General features: G+C 33.9%; 1 protein-coding gene across 1 annotated transcript in view; it reads left to right on the plus strand.

Moving 5' to 3' along the window:
- Positions 1 to 20,595, plus strand: part of LOC145284435 (ganglioside-induced differentiation-associated protein 1-like) — a 36,001-nt gene that overhangs the window by 6,543 nt on the left and 8,863 nt on the right. The window contains exons 2-3 of the mRNA XM_080133244.1: positions 14,659 to 14,851; positions 19,978 to 20,148. Of these exons, the coding sequence (XP_079989370.1) occupies positions 14,659 to 14,851; positions 19,978 to 20,148 (364 nt within the window). The remainder of the gene's footprint in view (positions 1 to 14,658; positions 14,852 to 19,977; positions 20,149 to 20,595) is intronic.

A 20,595-nucleotide genomic window follows, 5' to 3' on the forward strand; every position in this document is an offset into this window, starting at 1 on the left:
AATTACAACAATAGTCCTCTTCTAATTAGGTAAACTGTTCATGGTAGTCCTCTGCACCGTACACAACTGAACCTGGAGAGGCATTTTTATCAGTCCTCCTTAAACTCTGAGGGTTGTTTCCCTCACCCTCCCTGATATTTGAGTCAGTAGGATGTTGCTGGATGAAATCCATCCCTTTTGGATTGAGATGCTGACAAATATAACATCTCTTGCTCAGACTTTTTTTTTTTTTTTTTTGTCCATTCCAACCTCTTGTTCAGACTGCAAATTTGAGAAGAGACAACAATGGTCCCTGGTTTTCTCATTGGCCTTACTATCCAATCGGATTGCCATTTGTTAGTAGTGACTACATTGATTATTTTTACAGATTGAAATGTAAGAACAGATACTACACTTTAATCCCAAACAATCAGGAAAAATTTATGAGTATCTTTTATGTGAAATGTGACAGTCTTTTTATAAGAGTAAAACCAGCTCACCCAAGATGCACTCATAAAAATAATTGAGAAACTCAACATTCTCCAGCAAGGGCACCTCAGGCAACTGGCAATTAGCCAACCTTCCACCTCCCAAAGAATGCGGTATAGACTGAGGATAGTGGACATCTTTGTCCCATCTTGGCTAGAAAGGAGACTGGAGCCCCCGCAGGCCAGACCACTAAATGTCAAGGTGAATCCACCTAACACACGAATATAAACCAAAATGCCAAGTAAAGGCCAAATTGAAGTCTAGTCTAATCTTAATTGGTATGATATTGTCACTAATTATACATCAAGTCAGTCTACTAAGTAAGGAATTGATAAAACTGTTTGCACCAGGAAATTTGTCAACGAGCGTGAATAATTAGTGTGAATGAGACACAAATTTTTGGTGCCAGCTTTTAAAAAGGAAAACGAAATATTGAAGGACATATTTTTGTGAGTCACCGTGTGTAAATTTAAATAGAAACCGTTTCTTTCCTGCAATTAGACCAACAAGAACTCGTATTCATGATCCACAAACTTTTTGAACCATAGAATTAATGAGTTACACATGCTTGAATTTGAGCAAAGGCTTAACTTTTAGTTTTCTCTTTCATGTATATATACGCACACGCATACATGTTCTCAACGTATACCCATAAGGTCCAAGTTGTAAATTGATAACAACCACTTAAAGAATTTTTAAATACGTCTTCAAACATGCTCTGTGCAAAGTAGAAAATGCCTCATTCTTGAACAGAACAGACTTTGCACCAGTAACCGACTCCTCGGCTTGTGAACACCCGGATGTTGGTCATTTTCTGTACCTGTGTATCGAAGAGAGGATATGTTGGATATATATTAATATAAAATATGATAGGTGACTTGCACACAGATCTTTGTTTCATTCCATCAAAGGAAATCGTCAGGCTAAATGCAAGTTACCAATCTTTTTATAGGCAAATGCTTATCTATATACGCCTACTGTTGTATAAATTTATTAAGGAGTTTTTGTTTTTTACCTTGGTAAATAGTGATCCATTAGTTAAAACAAAAAAAAAAAGATGAAATATTTGTATCAAAAACAATTTCTGGATGGTGTAGATTGTAATATCAACCCATTCCTTAATCTGTACTACTATCACAGACGTTTGTCTGATAAGTCCCGGGGGGGGGGGGGGGCTCATAAGATGTACGAACATGAAATTTTATAATATTTAAAAATATACATATTTTTAGGGGAAAAAAATCCAGCATAGTTTCAAAACGAAAAGAATGAAAACAAATTTTAAGTAAATACATAACTGAGCAATGCTGGGTCGGTACAGTGCGTGTGTGTGTGTGTGTGTGTGTGTGTGTGTGTCACACAGTCACTTTTGAATAACACCGAACGTAGTGCCATTATTAATTGTTGAGGGTTTAGTTTTTGGGGATTCTTTTTTTTTTTTTCTGTAGTTTAAACATAAACCATTAAAAAAGAACTTTCAAAATGAAGACCATAATACACTTCTAAAGTATATTTCTCCTACGCGCTAATTGTATGCTTAACAAACATAAATTAGATAAAACGGATAAATAAATGTTTATTAAACATACAATTAGAGATTAGGAGAAATATACTTTAGAAGTGTATTTTAGTCTTCTTTTTAGTTTACAGACTCGAGATTTGACATCAGGGGCATTGAGATTTGGGAAAATCTTTTTAAGCGGTTTTCGGCTAGAAATTTGGCTGTTAAAGGGTCAAAGTTCAATGATTTGACCTTTGAAAACTCTACCAAACTCCTCTGCCAATTTTGGGTCTGAACACTTGAAATTTTAGATGTAGGTTACTTGGACATGGATGAAACTTTTTAATTTGATTTGAGCCCCCCAAAAAATGTTAATGGGTCAAAATTGAGGTCAAAGTTTTAAAAAATTTGACCTCTGCAATCTCTACCAAAATACTCAGCCAATTTTTGGTCTAAACATTTGAAATTTTACATAAAGTGTATTCAGACATAGGGCAGCTTTTTAATCATTTTTTGGCTGAAAATTTTGCTGTCAAGAGGTCAAAGTTCAAAAGATTTGACCTAAATATTTGAAATTTTACATAAAGGGTATTCAGACGTGCGGCAAGCTTTGTAATCAGTTTTTGGGTGTCAATTTGGCTGCCAAGAGGTCAAATTTGAAAGAGTTTACATTTGCAGACTCTACCAAACTCCTGAAATTGCTTCATTTATAAGAAAATGCTGAATATTAGTAAATGTAAATCTAGATTTAAAGAATGTAAACATATCATCATTAGCAGATGATAATTGATAGTTTTTACATTTGTGCAAAATGAATGGCCGATCCCTAAACCTCCCCCATCTCTTCACTCTAAAATTCACAAAACTTGAGACAACTAACCAATTTTAATGAAATTTTTAACATTTATTAATATAATGAACTCATTTTTTTTTTTTTAAATCTTAGTGAAAATGTATTATTTTGTATAAGCAAAAACGTCTTTACTAAAGTTATAGTTTTAAGTACTAAAAAAAAAATATGCATGAATTTTTTGTTCATGAAAATAATGCATCGTAGATGTTAACAATTAAAATTTTTTTTTATTTCAGGAACGTTGCAAAAACACGCTCTTAAAATCTGTGTTAATGAAATTCATATTTGAGGAAAAATCAATTTTCAAACTATCGATATTATCATGGAATTAATCATTGCTTATTCAATATTTTCATCAAAAACCATTTCATGTGATTTTAGTGATAATAATTCTTGCAAAAATTTAAAAATTTTCCCTGTCGGCACGAACATGTAAACATAAGCATTAGAAAATTTTTATAATCTTAAAAATAAGTGTAAAAAGTTGAGACCCAGGATCAGTAAGAAATGTAATTACAAAAAAGTAATTAAAACCAAAAAACAGGATTTGCATTTGACCTGCTGTATTCTATTTAATTATTAAGTAAATAATCGTTTTAGCTTATGTTTTTAATGCATAAATTGTAAGTGTATCCAGTTACTTTAATTGACTTTTTATTCGCATTTAAAATGCACTTTTACTTTTATTTAAAAAGGATTAATTTAATTTATCGTTGATAAATTAATTTAATTATCGTCATAACCAATTTTAAAAGGTCATCTTCCACACTGGTGGACCGTGAATACTAGATCTTTGATTCAATTGATTATAAGATCATGTTAAGATGCTGTTTTCCTCGGTTAACAATGATGGCTGAAAAAAAAGAACACAAAATTGAATTATTTTTATTTCCTATATAAAAATCAGAAACGGCTGAAAATCATAATTGATTTTAACAAGTAACAACAATTTGATTTTCGTGATGACCTTTCGGAAGACCTAAGAAACATTTTTATGACAATTTTATTTTAAAGAGTTAGGCAAGTCATTATCGTGCAATTGAATAAACCTATATACAAGGTTAAAAGTATTCAGGGGATAAAACCCATGAATTAAAACAAGGTTATTAAGAGTGCTCAATAAAAAAAAGCAAAATATAATATTTTTATTTATATAGACAAATATTACATAGTTTCTACACTGAACATGCTAATGCTTCGGAACGATTGGTTTATTAAAAAAAACAAAGGCTTTTCGTTAGGCAACAGAAATAAAGTTTATCTGCTATTCATAGCTGATTTTTAATTCATTTAAGGTCTTTATTCCTTTTTACCCAGCTCCATTTTTGTCATTTTTCCCATGTTTTCTTTGGCCTTCCCTTATCAACTGGACCTACCATCTCAACTGTTCTGCATCTGTCTACTAACCCAGGAACTCTCGTCCACTTTCAAAATCTACATTTTGCACTCTTCTCTCTATACTGCACAGATTTGATCTTCAGTTTGAGATGATGATTCTCGAATTCAGAACTATACACATTAAGAAGGTCAGAGGTTATATTAGCTAAAATGTTGTGAGCATAACACTCAAGATGAGAACAGTAGTCCAAATAATACAAATTATCAAATCTCATCTAAAAAAAATCAAAGAAACATCCGTTTTCTTGTTTGTTTTTTTTTTATTTTTGCTTTTTTATTTTATAATTATCAGAAGCGCAGTTTTATTTTTTTTTCCAAATCAAGATGGTATCTTTATTCTCTCTAGATTTCATTTTTTTAACCCCAAACGAAATCTATTGCTATTAACCGGGGTTTTGGAGGAATTGAATAGCAAGGTAGCAAGATATCTCTTCATATTACATTTAAACTTCTTTATGTCAATACAGTCAGGGAAGCAGGAAACGTGGAGGAAATTCCAATGTCTAGCAATATGAGAGAAGAAACTATTAAAGCGGAAGATTTTTCAACCTCTAGGGACCCCAACAGTGAAAAGGTGGGATTTTGCTGCGTGTTGGGTTAGTCGGGAGTATATACTTGTAAAACAGGTACAGGATATGAAATTGTGGCGATAAGACAGAGGTTGACCGATAGTGTGGGACTTATTAGATTGGAGATTCTGTTTTTGGACCCTGTCTAAGAGTGAGAGGCTAGTGGTAGAAGCACCAGCCTAGATGTGGCAACAATACTCCATGCATGGTATGCAAATGGTGACTTTATAGACGTATAAGATGGTCTCGGGTGTGAGTAATTTTTTAGCACGGTAGGGACAGCCCACTTCTCTACCTTGTTCTGGATGTACTTCAAAAATATCAAAAGTGCAATTTTTCTTTTTCCTTTCTCAAATCTAGACTGTGCCTTTATTCTTTCTCCGGATGTACTTTAAAAAGTATCTATTAGCCACTTAATGTCTACAGCAACCTACAATGTACCAACATTGATTCAGTCACAGGCCATCTAAGTTATTCAAATTTTAATTAAACAAATTAATACTGCCAATCAACCTTTCACACCATGCGGTTGTAACTTGAAAACCTAACAGGTCAACAGGTTCTCTAATGCATTTGATAAATTTGTTTTTCTTTTTCACCTGAAAATTAATTAATCTGACAGGATTAACTTTGCGGATATATAATTACAATTAATAGCTGATGTCAGTTGTTTTTGTAGACTTTGTGGCTTTTATCATCTCCTATTTGAATAACACATAATATAATATACAAACTGTAAATCACATTGACACACCAGTTCTCATTAGCTCACTGGAATAAAGCAACATTGAGCTTGGTTAGTACCAGATAGGTGACCATTTGGGAATATCATACACTGTATGTAAGAAGACGTAAACACTTCCCTACAAAAACCTAACGTTGTTATCTCCCCTGATGGGGATATACATGCAACAGGGGGACCGCCTGGGACTTTAATGTTCCCTTGACATTTCTTTGGAAGTTGGTTTAACTTGCATGGGATAAATGTCGCTGGCATTGACACTATTTGATAAGAGTGTTTGCATGGGATATTGTATTTTTCAGCAACATTAATCCACTGTAATTTTGGTTAGCATCATTTATGATTGGTGCTTGCATTGCTTTTTAGTGTTAGTTTGCTATATTTTACATATTTGTAAATTTGGTTATAGCTAGAAATTGTGATGTCTCCAGAATATGGAAAGGCAGTTTGGGAAAATTTTATACTTCATGGTATTTTCAAAGGAAAAAAAAACATTTCTTAATTCAAAATATATTAAATTAAAAAGATGAGGGATAAAAGTTACATAGAACTTTATTGTATTCTCCGGTCAATAAGGATGAAAATGAGAAAAAAAAAATAGGTAAAAAAGAAAAAACTCTAGGCCATGACATTACTAAGCTAAATGCTTCTCCTCAAAAGAGAAAAGCCGGCATTATACAAATGTAAGGATATACACAATAAAAACCAACTCTAAAATCTTTAGATTAGAAATGGAAAAACAAAAGTTTTTTTTACTCCTTATGTTTTTTTGTATCCCTTACTTACTCCTTCCCTACCACTATTTCTCAATGCTTTACCATTTTCTTTAATACTCCTCAGTATTTTATTACTTACTGATTTTTTTTTCTACTCGTTTATCTTTCTGTTGAACTCACAGTAATCGAACAGATCTTTTATTTTATCCACAGGAGGAATATGCTCTCTTTGCAGATTCAACAATTGACAAGATACACCTGAAGAAGGTCCGAGGATACATCCTCCAAAATGTGAAAATAATATTCGAGAACAGTAGTTCAAAGAATCAAAAATACAAATCAATCCTCATCGCAAAAATTTAAAAAACATAGTCCCAACACTAAAGTTTGTAACAGATTTTATGTCATAACTCATGTCATAGATTTTGAATACACCGACTAGGAGATTTTGCATCGTATACACCGACTAGGAGATTTTGCATCGTATACACCGACTAGGAGATTTTGCATCGTATACACCGACTAGGAGATTTTTCAATAATATTATGGAGTCTGCATATGTTGTTGATATCCATAAACATCAATTAGTTTATATTATAAAAAAAACATATCCTTTGCCAAATATCAGACCATATATTTTAAAACTACCATACATTCATATTCAGGATCGTGTTGAACAGTATTATTCTAAGATCATGAATTTTAGGTGGAATACCATCTGCTTGTTTAAGCTTTCAGAGCACGCCACAGTTGATAGTTAAATGCAGCTATGAAATCAATGGAACAAATAATTATTTTTTGTTGGAATGATGCTATCAATAACAAGACCAATGATGCTATCAATAACAAGACCAATGATGCTCAAAGATTGTCTTAGAGTGAAGATTTGATTGGGACAGCCAGGATGAACATTGTATTGGTTTGGCTTTATTCTTGAGTTGCATTCTGATTGGAATTGTCTCAAAACAATTGAAGCGAATATCTTAGCAGATTAGGCTGCTACATCTCTCCAGCAAATGTGACGTTCATTGAGATTGATGATTAACAGGCTATTTTGGTTCAAGTTTGGTTACCACTTCAGCATGTTTTTGTGCTTAATGGATGAGGCTTTAAAATTTACAACAATCACCAACAGCGGAGGCATGTTCTATGGCTTCTTACATTATCCTCCAGAATGCATTTCGATAATCACAAGCAAACTAGGTAGCTTCATAACATTGTCTGAAATCATGCATTTGTTGTATTGGGCTTCTTTTTTTTTTTTTTTCCCCCCACCCCCAGTAATTTCAGTGGTTTGGCCAAAGTTTCAGTCTTTGTTAACTTCCACATGTTTTTGTTTTGTTTTTTTTTAGGGAAGGGGGTACTTCTTGTTTTTGCTGACTATTCTGTTTCATGATGAATGCCCTGGAAAAGTCACTTTTGATTAATGTTTACCAGTTTTAAAATATTATTCTGTAAAACAATCAAGTTCATTTGCTTATTTTAAAACTGGTAAACATTAACCAGAAGCATTCATCATGAAGCAGAAACTGAAAGTCAAAATCATGCAGAATTTTGGATAACCGATTTTCCTTGTTTTATTATCTCATTTTCCTTGTTTTTGCCTAATGATTATGGTTTCTTTTTTTTTTTTTTTTTTTTTTTTTTTTGTGATTCTGTGTCTCTCTAACATCACAGATTGGAGGTTCTATTTGACCCATTGCCAAAGGGAGCAGCTTCAGATTAACGTACTTCAAGACCATCAAACCAATCATATAGTTTTATGCAGAATGCATTATCAGTTTGTTTCTTTTAATTTTGAAATGTTATACCTTAGAAGCTTAGCACATGACAACTTTGTGGTAAAGATGTTGTTTTGCTCATCCCAATACATGATTGAAACCGAATTCATTAACAGTTTCTGCACAATGAAAACCCTTGGCAATCAACATCATTAAAAAGAAACTGGATTCATTTGGTTTGGTTTCCAAACCGTAAAATCGATTATGTTGATTTAGACATTTTCAAGTTTTGTTTAGTTCGATGAAGTTAGGAGTATTGGGGGGGGGGCCGTTATATAAGTTGATTGTTAGCCCCAAGTTCTGCTTTTCCCCACCCTACCACCTGACAAAGGAGGGATTGGACCAAGTAATTCACTCCCGTTCATCTCTTTTTTTCAATAGCCACGCCTTGGATTTTTTTTTAATGTTGCACAAACATTAGTTATGGTGAAAGTAAATTTTTCACTTGTGGAGGGGGGGGGGCTTGCATGCTTGGCTTTTCCTTTTTTTTTTTTTTTTTTTTTTAATTCTGGTTTCTGCTGACTATTCTGTTTTATGATGAATGCCCTGGAAAAATCACTTCTGATTAATGTTTACCAGTTTTAAAATGTTATTCTAGATAACAGGCAAGTTGATTTGCTTATTTTAAAATTGGTAAATATTAATCAGAATTCAATTCAATTTATTTGGCATAGGTTAAATGTTTCATTGCCGTTAAAAGTGTGGGGAGGAAAAGAAAAAAAAAAGAGGAAAGCGAACAAGGAGGGAGGGAGGGGTGTTACAAATTTAGACAGTCGGAAATACAGTTGACCAGTACCTGTCCAACTTCATCCTGAACTGATCCATTGTTGGTGTGGTGACAACCTTAAGCGGTAGTCTATTCCAGGGGCCAATAAGGGCTTTTCCAGGGCATTAATCATGAAGCAGCAGAATGATCAGCAGAAATTGAAAGTCAAAAGAACATGCAGAATTTGGAGATATTTGATTTGGTTTATTAGGTTGGTGCAAAAATAATGTTGTTTTTTGATGTGTGTATATATATATATATATATATATATAATATTAGTGTTGGGACCCTTAATCACGAATCGGAATCGAAAAAATTGTTGCCTATTACCCAATGCCAAATCGATTCTTTTAATTGTCTTTTTATTTGATTTTGTTTAAAGCAAAATCTTCCATTGGGGGTAATAAACGATAGAATAATAAATATTTATTGATTTTAGAATACCAGTAATGCTAAAATCTATAGATTTTAGAATACCAGTAATGCTAAAATCTATAGATTTTAGAATACCAGTAATGCTAAAATCTATAGATCGTCCTTCACAAGTGGGTAATTCCATCTCAAATCATCCAGAAAAAACATCTTTGACACCCTTACCTTTCAGATTTTTTCCAAACTTTCACCGTATGTTGGTATCATAAAAACTAAGGAATCCTGAAAATTTGAGTTTTTAACTCTAAGCGGTTCCGGAAATATTGCAACTTTGGTATTTTAGATGTATCGCGTCGAGGCGCAAATTTGCGAAATTATGAAATTACGTTTTTGGGCATAAATCAATTTCTAGACTAGGTAGAACCTTCCAAATTTGCATGGACAAGGTTTTCCACACATGGAATCCAAAAATCACGTTTAAAACCTCTGAAAATGAACTGTTTCTGAGTTATTGAACTTTTAAGCCGAGATTTGGGTATTGGTCTAAGGTGACCCAAAAAAACATGTGGCACTATTGAAAATTGAATGTTTTTTTGTTCTTAGACATTCTTGATAGTCTGAAGTTAAATTCCTCCAAAAAAGGTGTTTGGTTCTTTCCTCGTTAGCTCACAATCGAACCTCAAAAATGGGCAGTTTTACAGGCCTCACTGCCAGACAGAGCAGTGTACAAGGAGTCACTTGACTTCACCATAAACAGGAAATCCTGAATTTTATTTTGACTTCCTGTTCATTTAAGTGGTATTGCTGCTTTCTGGTGTTTCTTTAAGTTGGCTGAAACTATTTTTTTTTTATGCAAGGATGCAAGTTGCAGGTAAAGCCAAGTAACCAAATAGCTCACAATCGAACCTAAAAAATTGGCCAATCACAGTGGACAATCCCAAATAATAAACTGCATGTATACAATGTGTTTGTAGCATTTATGAACTCCTTAAAATTCTTACGGCCCCGCTGTGATTAACCCATTTTTTTAGGTTTAATCACTCTTGAGATGGTGCAATATTTAGAAGCCAAACACTACACAGTTATGCCAGGGTTCATGCTTTGCTGACAATGTGACAAATCCTACCAATATCTCATCAATGAAAGTTCCTCTGACACAAGCTCCTCAGGTGATGTTGTAGTTCAGTTTCAAAATGATTTTAATGAAGACACTCCAGCTGATGAACCATTTGAAATGTACAAAACATCAAGAAAACAGCTCAACACTGGTCTAGAAATCGTTGGTGTCACTTCAGTGAACCTTCATAATGTGGCCCAACATAGTCATGTGAGCAGTGCCAAACAGAAACTCAAGAAAGTGATGAACACATACAAATCCGCCCTGGCAGAAGCCTATAATGTTGAAGGGGATATGCTCGATAATCTGATTCTGATTTTGAGAAAAATGATGTCCAGTGGAAGGCTGCAGAGTTGGATCGACTGCATGATTTGATGCAAGGAAAACTGAAAACGGCTATGTACCCTCAGAAGATCCAAATATTGACTCTGGTACCGGACAAGTGGTCACGTGAATTTACTGCTCAACAATTTGGAGTGAGTGAGTACCTGATTCAGATGGCCCCGGATCTGCAAAAGGTTGGTGGCATTATAGCAACACCAGATCCAAAGAAAGAAAAATCCTTTCTTCAGGAAACTCTTGACCTGGTACTGAGTTTTTATGAAGATGACAAATACAGTCGCCAGATCAGAAGGGTTATGTAAGTGTCAGACAGAATGTGCACAAACAAAAGCGTCTGGTTTTTTTGTAACCTGTCAGAAATGTTTGCTACATTCAAAGAAAAATATCCAAATGTGAAAATTGGCTTCTCCAAGTTCTGCTCTCTTAGGCCAAAGTAGTGTGTCCTTGCTGGTTCATCAGGGACCCATTCAGTTTGTGTGTGCAGCACCCATCAAAATGCAGTGTTGCTTGTTGATGCAATTGACTGGAAATGCACGTACAAAGACTTGATTGAGAAATTAGTTTGTGACACAGATAACAGGGTCTGTATGATGCATCGTTGCGAATCATGTCCTGCGAGTGCAGCTCTGGAACAGTTCCTGGACGATGAACTGTCACACCTGGATATGGAATCCGAATTCCACTACTGCCAATGGCAGACACCTGATCGAGCTGCCCTGTTGACACTTACAACTACATATGGGGATTACAAGAAGCTTCTTGTGGAGAAGATTAATGAAATGACTCGGCACTCATACTTCACCAAAGCCCAAGCATGTTATGTGAAGGCAAAAAGAGAAAATTTGGGAACAAATGAGGTCATGGTATTGGGGGATTTCGCTGAAAACTATCAGTTTCTCATGCAGGAGGAGATACAAAGTTTTCATTGGAGCAAAGAGTACCGCACACTTCACTCCCTTGTAATATACTACAAAGATGAAGTGGGAGTTCTACAGCATTACTCGCTATGTTTTATCTCTGACGACAATACACACGACACTTGCTTTGTTCACAAATTACAGAGCATGGTGACAAATTTCATTAAACAACTTTTTTTTTTTTTTTTTTTTTTTTTTTTTTTTACACAGTAATCACCACTTATCAAGGCCCGGAAGCCACTCAGGGATAAGGGTTATTGCAAGTACATTACGTTAGTGTGGAGATTTGATGAAGTGTTTACTTAAGGGGGTGGTTCATTAGGAATTTGTTAACGTTGGACTTGAAGACATCCAAGTTGTAGTCAGGTGGGAAGCAGGCAGACGGAACAGAGTTCCACAGGCGTGCAGTTCTAAGAAAGAAGCTTTGTTCATGGAATCCACGTTTTGATTTAGGCACAGATAAAGAGTGGGGGAAATTTTTCACAGTGGATTCAGCTAGACGGGTGTTTTTCGTGAAAGATTGGCGAGGGGGGACCAGAGATTGGAGTTCAGACGAGCACCTGCCATGGAAATAACGATAAAACAAGGATAGGCTCACAACGTCTCTTCTGTGGGAGAGAGGTTGCAGGGTAGAGAAAAGGGCATCCCCCACTAAGCCACAAAGTTTATTTTGTACTCTTTCAAGGCAGGATAGGCTGTTTTTAGCAGCTCCTGCCCAGATATGGCAACCGTATTCCATCCTTGGACATACTTGGCTTTTATATAGATAGAGAATTGCATCAGTAGTGAGATATCTTCTGGAGCGGTAGAAGGATCCCACAATCTTTCCAGCGACCTTGGCAACAGACTTGATGTACGTGTTCCATTTCAGATCAGGAGTAAAGGTCAAACCCAGAAGCTTGTCAAAACACTGGGCCTCACCCAGACGAGAGCCATCCATCCCCATCTCACTGGTATCAACAAAATCTATGTTTCAGATGGTTGTAGTGGCCAATATAAGAACTTTAAAAACTTTCTTAATCTGTGCTTCCACAAAATGATTACAGTATCGACGCTGAGTGGATATTTTTTGCAACCAGTCATGGGAAATCCCCTTGTGATGGGATTGGTGGTGCCGTTAAATGGCATGCAGCGAAGCTTGCAGAGACCATTGAACAACCAGATTCTAACTTACAAAGCAGTGCTGGAAGTGTGCCAAGCTGAAATGAAGTCCATTGTGTTCTTTGGAATCGACAAGGAAGACATGGTTGAAGTGAAGGACAGAATGGAGAAGCGGTTTATTGATGGGAAAACAGTACCTCGGACGAGAAGTAGTCATCATTTTGTTCCACAATTAGAATGCAAGATCGGACACAAACTCTGTAGTGTGGACAATTCATTTGTTGATATTCACGCCTTTAAAATCCCCACCCATGTTGACATTGGGGATGTTGCTCCTTCGACGTACATAACGTGTGTGTGCAACTCGTTCTGGTGAGTCGGATTGGTGCAGAAAGTAAACATCAATGAAGGTGATGTTGATGTCCAGTTCATGCACCCCCATTTGTCCATGTAAAATTTTCAACTGGCCTCGCAGTGCTGACCTGTGTCCTGTTCCTTTCAAAAACATCATTTGTAGCATCCACGTACCTAAAACAAACTCAAGTGGAAGGAGCTTTACTATTTCTGACGAGGATTACGATAAAACCGTAACAGCATATGTTGCTTTACACTCATAAGATGTTGTGTTGTGTTGTGTTGATAGTTTTTGACTTTAATGTACTATCGTGCCACAAAATCCAAATATCCATGTACCCACCCAGCATAGGTACCGTTTCTTAGCATCCGTACCCATCGCATTGATTACCAGAAAAATGGGCTTTTGTTCTTTCTTCATTAGTTCACAATTAAACCTAAAAAATGGGTTAATCACAGGTAGCCGTGAGAATTTTTAGGGGTTCATAAATGCTACAAACACATTGTATCCTCATCACATGCAGTTTATTATTTGGGATTGTCCACTGTGATTGGCCAATTTTTTAGGTTCGATTGTGAGCTATTTGGTTACTTGGCTTTACCTGCTACTTTCATTCTTGCATCAAACAAAAAAGCAAACAAAATAGTTTCAGCAAACTTAAAGAAACACCAGAAAGCAACAATACACCTTCTTAAATGAACAGGAAGTCAAAATAAAATTCAGGATTTCCTGTTTATGGTGAAGTCAAGTGACTCCTTGTACACTGCTCTGTCTGGAAGTGAGTCACGTAAAACTGCCCATTTTTGAGGTTCAATTGTGAGCTAACGAGGAAAGAACCAAACACCTTTTTTGGAGGAATTTAACTTCAGACTATCAAGAATGTCTAAGAACAAAAAAATTCAATTTTCAATAGTGGCACATGTTTTTTTGGGTCGCCTTAGACCAATACCTAAATCTCGGCTTAAAAGTTCAATAACTCGGAAACAGTTCATTTTCAGAGGTTTTAAACGTGATTTTTGGATTCCTCATGTGGAAAACCTTATCCATGCAAATTTTCAAGGTTCTACCTAGTCTAGAAATTGATTTATGCCCAAAAACGTAATTTCATAATTTTGCAAATTTGCACCTCAATGCAATATACGTAAAATACCAAAATTGCGATATTTCTGGAACCGCTTAGAGTTAAAAGCTCAAATTTTCAGGATTCCCTAGTTTTTATGATACTAACATATGGTGAAAGTTTAGAAAAAATCTGAGAGGTAAGGGTGTCATGGTCTGGATGATTTGAGATGGAATTACCCAAGTGTAATTTTACAAAAATGTCCGCATATTTAATATGTGCTTTTTACAGAAATAGGGGGGAAAAACAACTTTATAATTCTTTATTCGAGATTTATAAAAAATCGGAATCTGGTAAGGAATCGGTAATTGTATCGGAATCGGGAGGAAAAATATTGGAATCGTCCCATCTATATATATATCTGATAAAAAACGACATTATTTTTGCATCAACTTAATATTATTTCATTTTGCCTTGTGATTGTTTTCTGAATATTTCAAACATTGTTCTTATATTTGATGTCATATTAATGTTCCTTTTCAATCATCTCTTTACCTTTTGACCTTTATGACAAACCCCCCCTTTTTTTTTTTTTTTCAGGTTGTTCTCGCCCTTTATGAGAAAGATATTCCATTTAAGAAATGTTTGGTGAGTTTATTCTCTGGACAGCAGAATGAACCCTGGTATTTGGAAATCAATCCTAAAGGCAAGGTGCCCGCCTTGAAAGATGGTGAAAAAGTTCTTGTTGAATCGGACAATATCATCGACTATTTAGAATCTACAGTTCAATCGGGTAAGTTGTTATCTAGAAAAGGCACTATGAAGAATTAATCTGTCAATATTATTGTGAGGATCCTAGTTGAGACGCTTGTTAAAAATTTCCAAATTATCCAGGAGAGGAGGGGGTGTCATGGGAGGATATTTCCCTCATAAAAGTATGAAGATATCACAATTTCTTATAATAATATTAAAAATGTATAATTATTACTATGAAAAACATTACATTAAAATTAGAATATAAAAATGTTCTTTTTCGAGAGTTTCTGGAATGTTCTAAGTTGTGGTGTTCCATTTTGGAGCATTTCCGGAATTTTCCATTCATCAAAACTATAAAAGAACACTGATAGTATCAACTCTTCAGTTAGTCAGTAAAAAAGTCAGATTGAGTTGTTACGTTGCTCCAGGTTGTCAGATGGTGACTGAATTAACTCCAGCCAATATTTCCTGGGATTCAAATCCGATCAAAAAGAATCTTATATAAAAAAAAAAAAAATCAATTACAAACCCCCTCAAAGAAAAACTGGACATTTTGTAATTATAAAGATTTTCTGACCTTCTCTCTAAAAATATAATTAATTCTCAATAATTCGGTTTTTCTTCTAAACACAAAAAAAGACTGAATTAAGATCTTGTTTATCTCCCTTAGCTCATTTGTAAATATTTTGTGTTTCTTTGCTTTTATGTACAATACTTTTATTTTACTTTAATTTCTGAGCTTTAGGGGTTTTTTTGGGTTTTTTTTTTTTAAATATATGTTGCATGTTTAATACCTCTAAACTCGAATGCATAACAAGGAGATATAGGCGACTGGGGATTGCCTGTGAATTTAATATCCCCTTGACACTTCCTCCTTCAGAGGAAGCTGGTTTAACCCACCTAGGGTGAATGCTGTACAACAAACAACAATAGGGGAGAAGGAGTATTGTGGTTATCAGAAATATGTACATCCTTGCTACACCATGGTTCTTGCAAAGGCCAAAAGAGTAGTGAACTTTCATAGATACTTGTTATATTTAAGTTGTAACAAAAGCAAAATTCATTGTCCGAGAAAATTGAAAAACCCAGGAAACTTCAATTCCCACATATAATTATTTTTGCTGGAATTTTTTCATTTTAATTATTTGTAATTATTATTAATTGTAATGTTCTACAAATATTTAATTTATAAATATTCACATTCATATTTCATAACTGTAATATAGTTATGTAAAGATGAGGAATTTGAGAAGGGGAGGATAATTGTGGTTATAAGTAAACATTGGAAGGAAGGTAATATTTGATATGGATAACAGTATTTGCTATTGAAACAATTTTTCTAAATGTTATTTTTAAGATCATTTCTTTTTGTGCAAAAAATACAGCTTTTGATTTGAATAATCTATATACCCATAAAGTTGAGGTTTTTTGGGTTTTTTTTCTCTCTCTGACATTTATATTAAACCACAACTTTTTCTATTTAAAAATTATTAAAACAAACATTTTAATATACACAGTCATGGATATGCAAGCGACTACATGAAGGTTAACTAATTTGTATATAACTTATAACTTTGAAAAACAAGTGTTAATTAATTATTCATTTCTTATAGTTTCTTATTAGATGAATAGTTTTATTTCACTAAATTCTGTTTAATGCATAATTTTTGCATTCTGCATAATTGTGTAGAATTTAAGATGAAAATGTTTCAGGCCATGGAAATATATATATATATATATATATATATATATATATATAAAGTGACCTTGTCGGTGTGCGTGCGAAAAGTCTCTACCAAACTCCTCTCTGAATATTTGGTCTACAAAGTTGAAATTTGATATATAGTGTATTTGGACCTATAGCATGCTTTCGATTTGGTTTTTAAGGAGGCAAAAGGAAAAAAATAAATAAATTAGCCTTTTTTTTTTTTTTTTCAGTACATACATTAAGTTATAGATTAAAGCATTATTTTTTACAGTTTTTGTATGTGTGTGTGTGTGATATATATATATATATATATATAGCTCCTGCCCAGATATGGCAACAGTATTCCATCCTTGGACGTACTTGGCTTTTATATATATATAGATATATATATATATATATATATATATATATATATATATATAAAAGCCAAGTACGTCCAAGGATGGAATACTGTTGCCATATCTGGGCAGGAGCTGCTAAAAACAGCCTATCCTGCCTTGACAGAGTACAAAATGGACTTCGTGGCTTAGTGGGGAATGCCCTTTTCTCTACCCTACAACCTCTCTCCCGCAGAAGAGACGTTGCGAGCCTATCCTTGTTTTATCATTATTTCCATGGCAGGTGCTCGTCTGAATTTCAATCTCTGGTCCCCCCCTCGCCAATCTTTCATGAAAAACACCCGTCTAGCTGAATCCACTGTGAAAAATTTCCCCCACTCTATATCTGTGCCTAAATCAAAACGCGGATTCCATGAACAAAGCTTCTTTCTTAGAACTGCACGTCTGTGGAACTCTGTTCCGTCTGCCTGCTTCCCACCTGACTACAACTTGGATGTCTTCAAGTCCAACGTTAACAAATTCCTGATGAACCGCCCCCTTAAGTAAACACTTCATCAAATCTCCACACTAATGTAATGTACTTGCAATAACCCTTATCCCTGAGTGGCTTCCGGGCCTTGATAAGTGGTGATCACTGTGTAAAAAAAAAAAAAAAATATATATATTTAAACTATATGCTTATGGATAAGGTTGGAGATCTATGTTTTGTTTTCGATTCTAGCTGATGGCACAGAAGGCATTTTTTTTTACTTTTGAAATCAGTACTATATATTAGGTACAATATAATAATCAATAGAGAATTGGCTCTATAAATATGAAATCTACATGAATTAAAACATGATATTTAAGTGTATTTTAATATGATTAAATATATTTTGTATTTAAAGTAATTTAAGTCTAAGACAGGGGTACGTGTGTTTCTGTAATAACTGACCTACTTTCTCTTGCTGTGATAATTGGTGGTAACTTTTTTTCCTTTTTGCTAGTGTAGACCAGTGCATGATAACTGCTAGAATATAAATAAAGTAACTGCTGCTACAGTCAGTATGCATCCTTTCTCTTTAATTAAATAACCTAAGCACTTGTGCTTAACAATCAATAATGAAAAATAGTGTGTATTGTTTTATTAAGGTTGAGCTCAAAACAAAGAATTGTAGAGGACGTTTTGTTATGTATATTATAATAAAATGTCATGGGGAAAAAGATTTGCATATTTTTAATCTAGAAATGTAATTTTGGAAAGTATTTTTTATAGTTGAAAGCATAATGATTAATAGAAATTGACTAGACCACCTATTTACTTTGAAAAACTAAGTAAATTTCTACTGTTTTTATTTTATGGTATTTTGAGCCAGAAAATGAGGACTTATACTCCTACTTTTGAACTGAAATCACTAAGAAAGAAAACAGTTGGGAAGCTGCTTTCCACCTGACTACAACCTGGATGTCTTCAAGTCCAACGTAAGCAAATTCCTAATGAACCGCCACCTCAAGTAAACACTTCAATAAATCTCCACACTAACATACTGTACTTGCAATAACCCTTATTCCTGAGTGGCTTCCGGGCCTTGATAAGTGGTGACCACCATGTAAAATAAAAAAAAATAAAAAAAAGGCAATATACAAAAAGTGATGAATATGAGAAAATAAACATTTCTGGAAAGCGCAATTAGCAATCAGCTACTAAAAAGCATACAAAGCAGAATTCATAGAATTCTATATATAGCTTTCACTTACAGAGCTAACCTTTGCTTGAGAAAGGTATTTCGGTAAAAAAAAAATAGGGAAAATTCTAACTTTATTTTATATGTTAGATTATGCTGTGCAGGGGTGGGGGTCCATTCTATCTTTCACTCTGAATGTCTGACTGTTTCAAATCTCTCTCTTTCTCTTGCTACCAGACCAGGCTGTCTGAAGATACTGACTTCCTGATTTAAAATCCACCAAATATGGATGCTATTGTTTTATTTTTTTATTTTTGCAAAACTCAATCATGTTCTGCAAAGTCCAAACTAAAAACAAGTTTGTTTTTTAATTTCTTCTAAAAAAAAAAAAAACAAATACTATGAATAAATATTTGAAGAACTAAAAAAAAAATGGATTTAGCATTAAATAACCCAAAAAGTGTTGATATAATATAAAGCAAAGAAATAAGGATAAGCATTATTAAGTACATGCCGTAGTGATTGATCATAGTGGAAATTTGGTACCTGTGGAATTGAGGGATCTGCCAAGTTCTCCTTGATAGTCATTGTCTAGATTGTGTGTAGAAGTGAGAGGGAAGGGAATGTTTTTTTTTTTTTAAAGTATCAGTTTTTGTCCAAAATTCCTTCTATATTAAAAATAAAGATTAAAAAAAAAATCTGTATGACATATGTACCCATGAAAAAATGAAAATCTCATATTCTAAAAATCACCTAAATTGTATTTTTTATTTTTAAATAAGAAAATCAAATTTTATGAATAACTGGATAGGGAGTCTTGCTCGCTATTTTGAAAAAAATTTTGAGAAACAAGACAGATAATTCAACAATAATTTAAACTTGCAAGATTTATGTTGTAATGCCTACAATTTCGCATATATCACTTAAAACTGATTTTCTTTATAAAAATAAAACTACTTGATCAATTTACATGATTTTTGGAATATAGTGTCATTTTGTGACGGATACATACATCATACAGATTTTCTTTATCGTTGTTTCTTAATATAGTTGAGAATTCTGTACTAAACATTTCTATGATTACTGGTGAGGAAGTGGGTGATCATTCTACATGAAATGTATATTCATCTCTCATGTGATTTCTCAGCTGAAAGAAAAACCTTAAAAAAAAAATCTTTAACTATTTTCTTGTACATTATTTGGCCCAAAAGTTTGCAATTATTGATGTTTGCTAGTCACAAAGTGATTGTTCTACATTAGTGATCCCCCTTTCATAAATCTAATTTTTTTTTTTAATTTTTTGCACATTTTTTTTTTTTTTTTCCAAGTAATCACCTAAAACATGTAGAATTTTTATTTTTTGCGAAAAACTTTCGATTAAAGATTCAAAATAAAAAAAACTTTTAGAAATGTTTTCTTTCTAAATATTGACTCTTCTCTTTACCCATTACAGCTGTGACGCTTGTCCCTGATGAATCTTTTGAGGTTGGACAAGAAGTTCGACGAGTCCGAAAACTGCTGGACAGTATCAAGGCTGAAGTAATCACTTTTGGGATCATCATGCATCCAGACCTTTCAATCAGTGGATGTAAAATTCCATGTCGAATGCAAACGCAAATACGAGGTAAGCAATTAGCAAGATTTATCAATAATCTTGTGTGTGTGCATATGTGTGTGTGTCTATATATATATATATATAGAGAGAGAGAGAGAGAGAGCTCATTCCATGTCAAATTAAAACACTTTTTTTTTTCTTTTTTTTTAGATAAGTCAGGTAAAAGATCATGGTCATGGTCAACTTTTTTATTTGACCTCTAAAAAAAATACCCAAATAAAATTGTACATCTATCCAAGTATTTAGAATGATATATGAACGAACATTGTAGGTCAATAAATAACCGAGATATTGTCTTTCAAAGTTGGTCACTATTCACATTTTTTTACCTTTTTCATAAAAAGGTCTCAGGAACCCCTTGACCTTAAGAAGTTTAATAGATTCCATTCAATTCATTTCATGCAGATCTATAAGTCTAGCAAATTTGAAAAATATCCGTGTCAGACATGTTATCCC

The sequence above is a fragment of the Euprymna scolopes genome, chromosome 9 (assembly GCF_053919585.1).
Source record: "Euprymna scolopes isolate OS-2025 chromosome 9, ASM5391958v1, whole genome shotgun sequence".
Lineage (NCBI taxonomy): Eukaryota > Metazoa > Mollusca > Cephalopoda > Sepiida > Sepiolidae > Euprymna > Euprymna scolopes.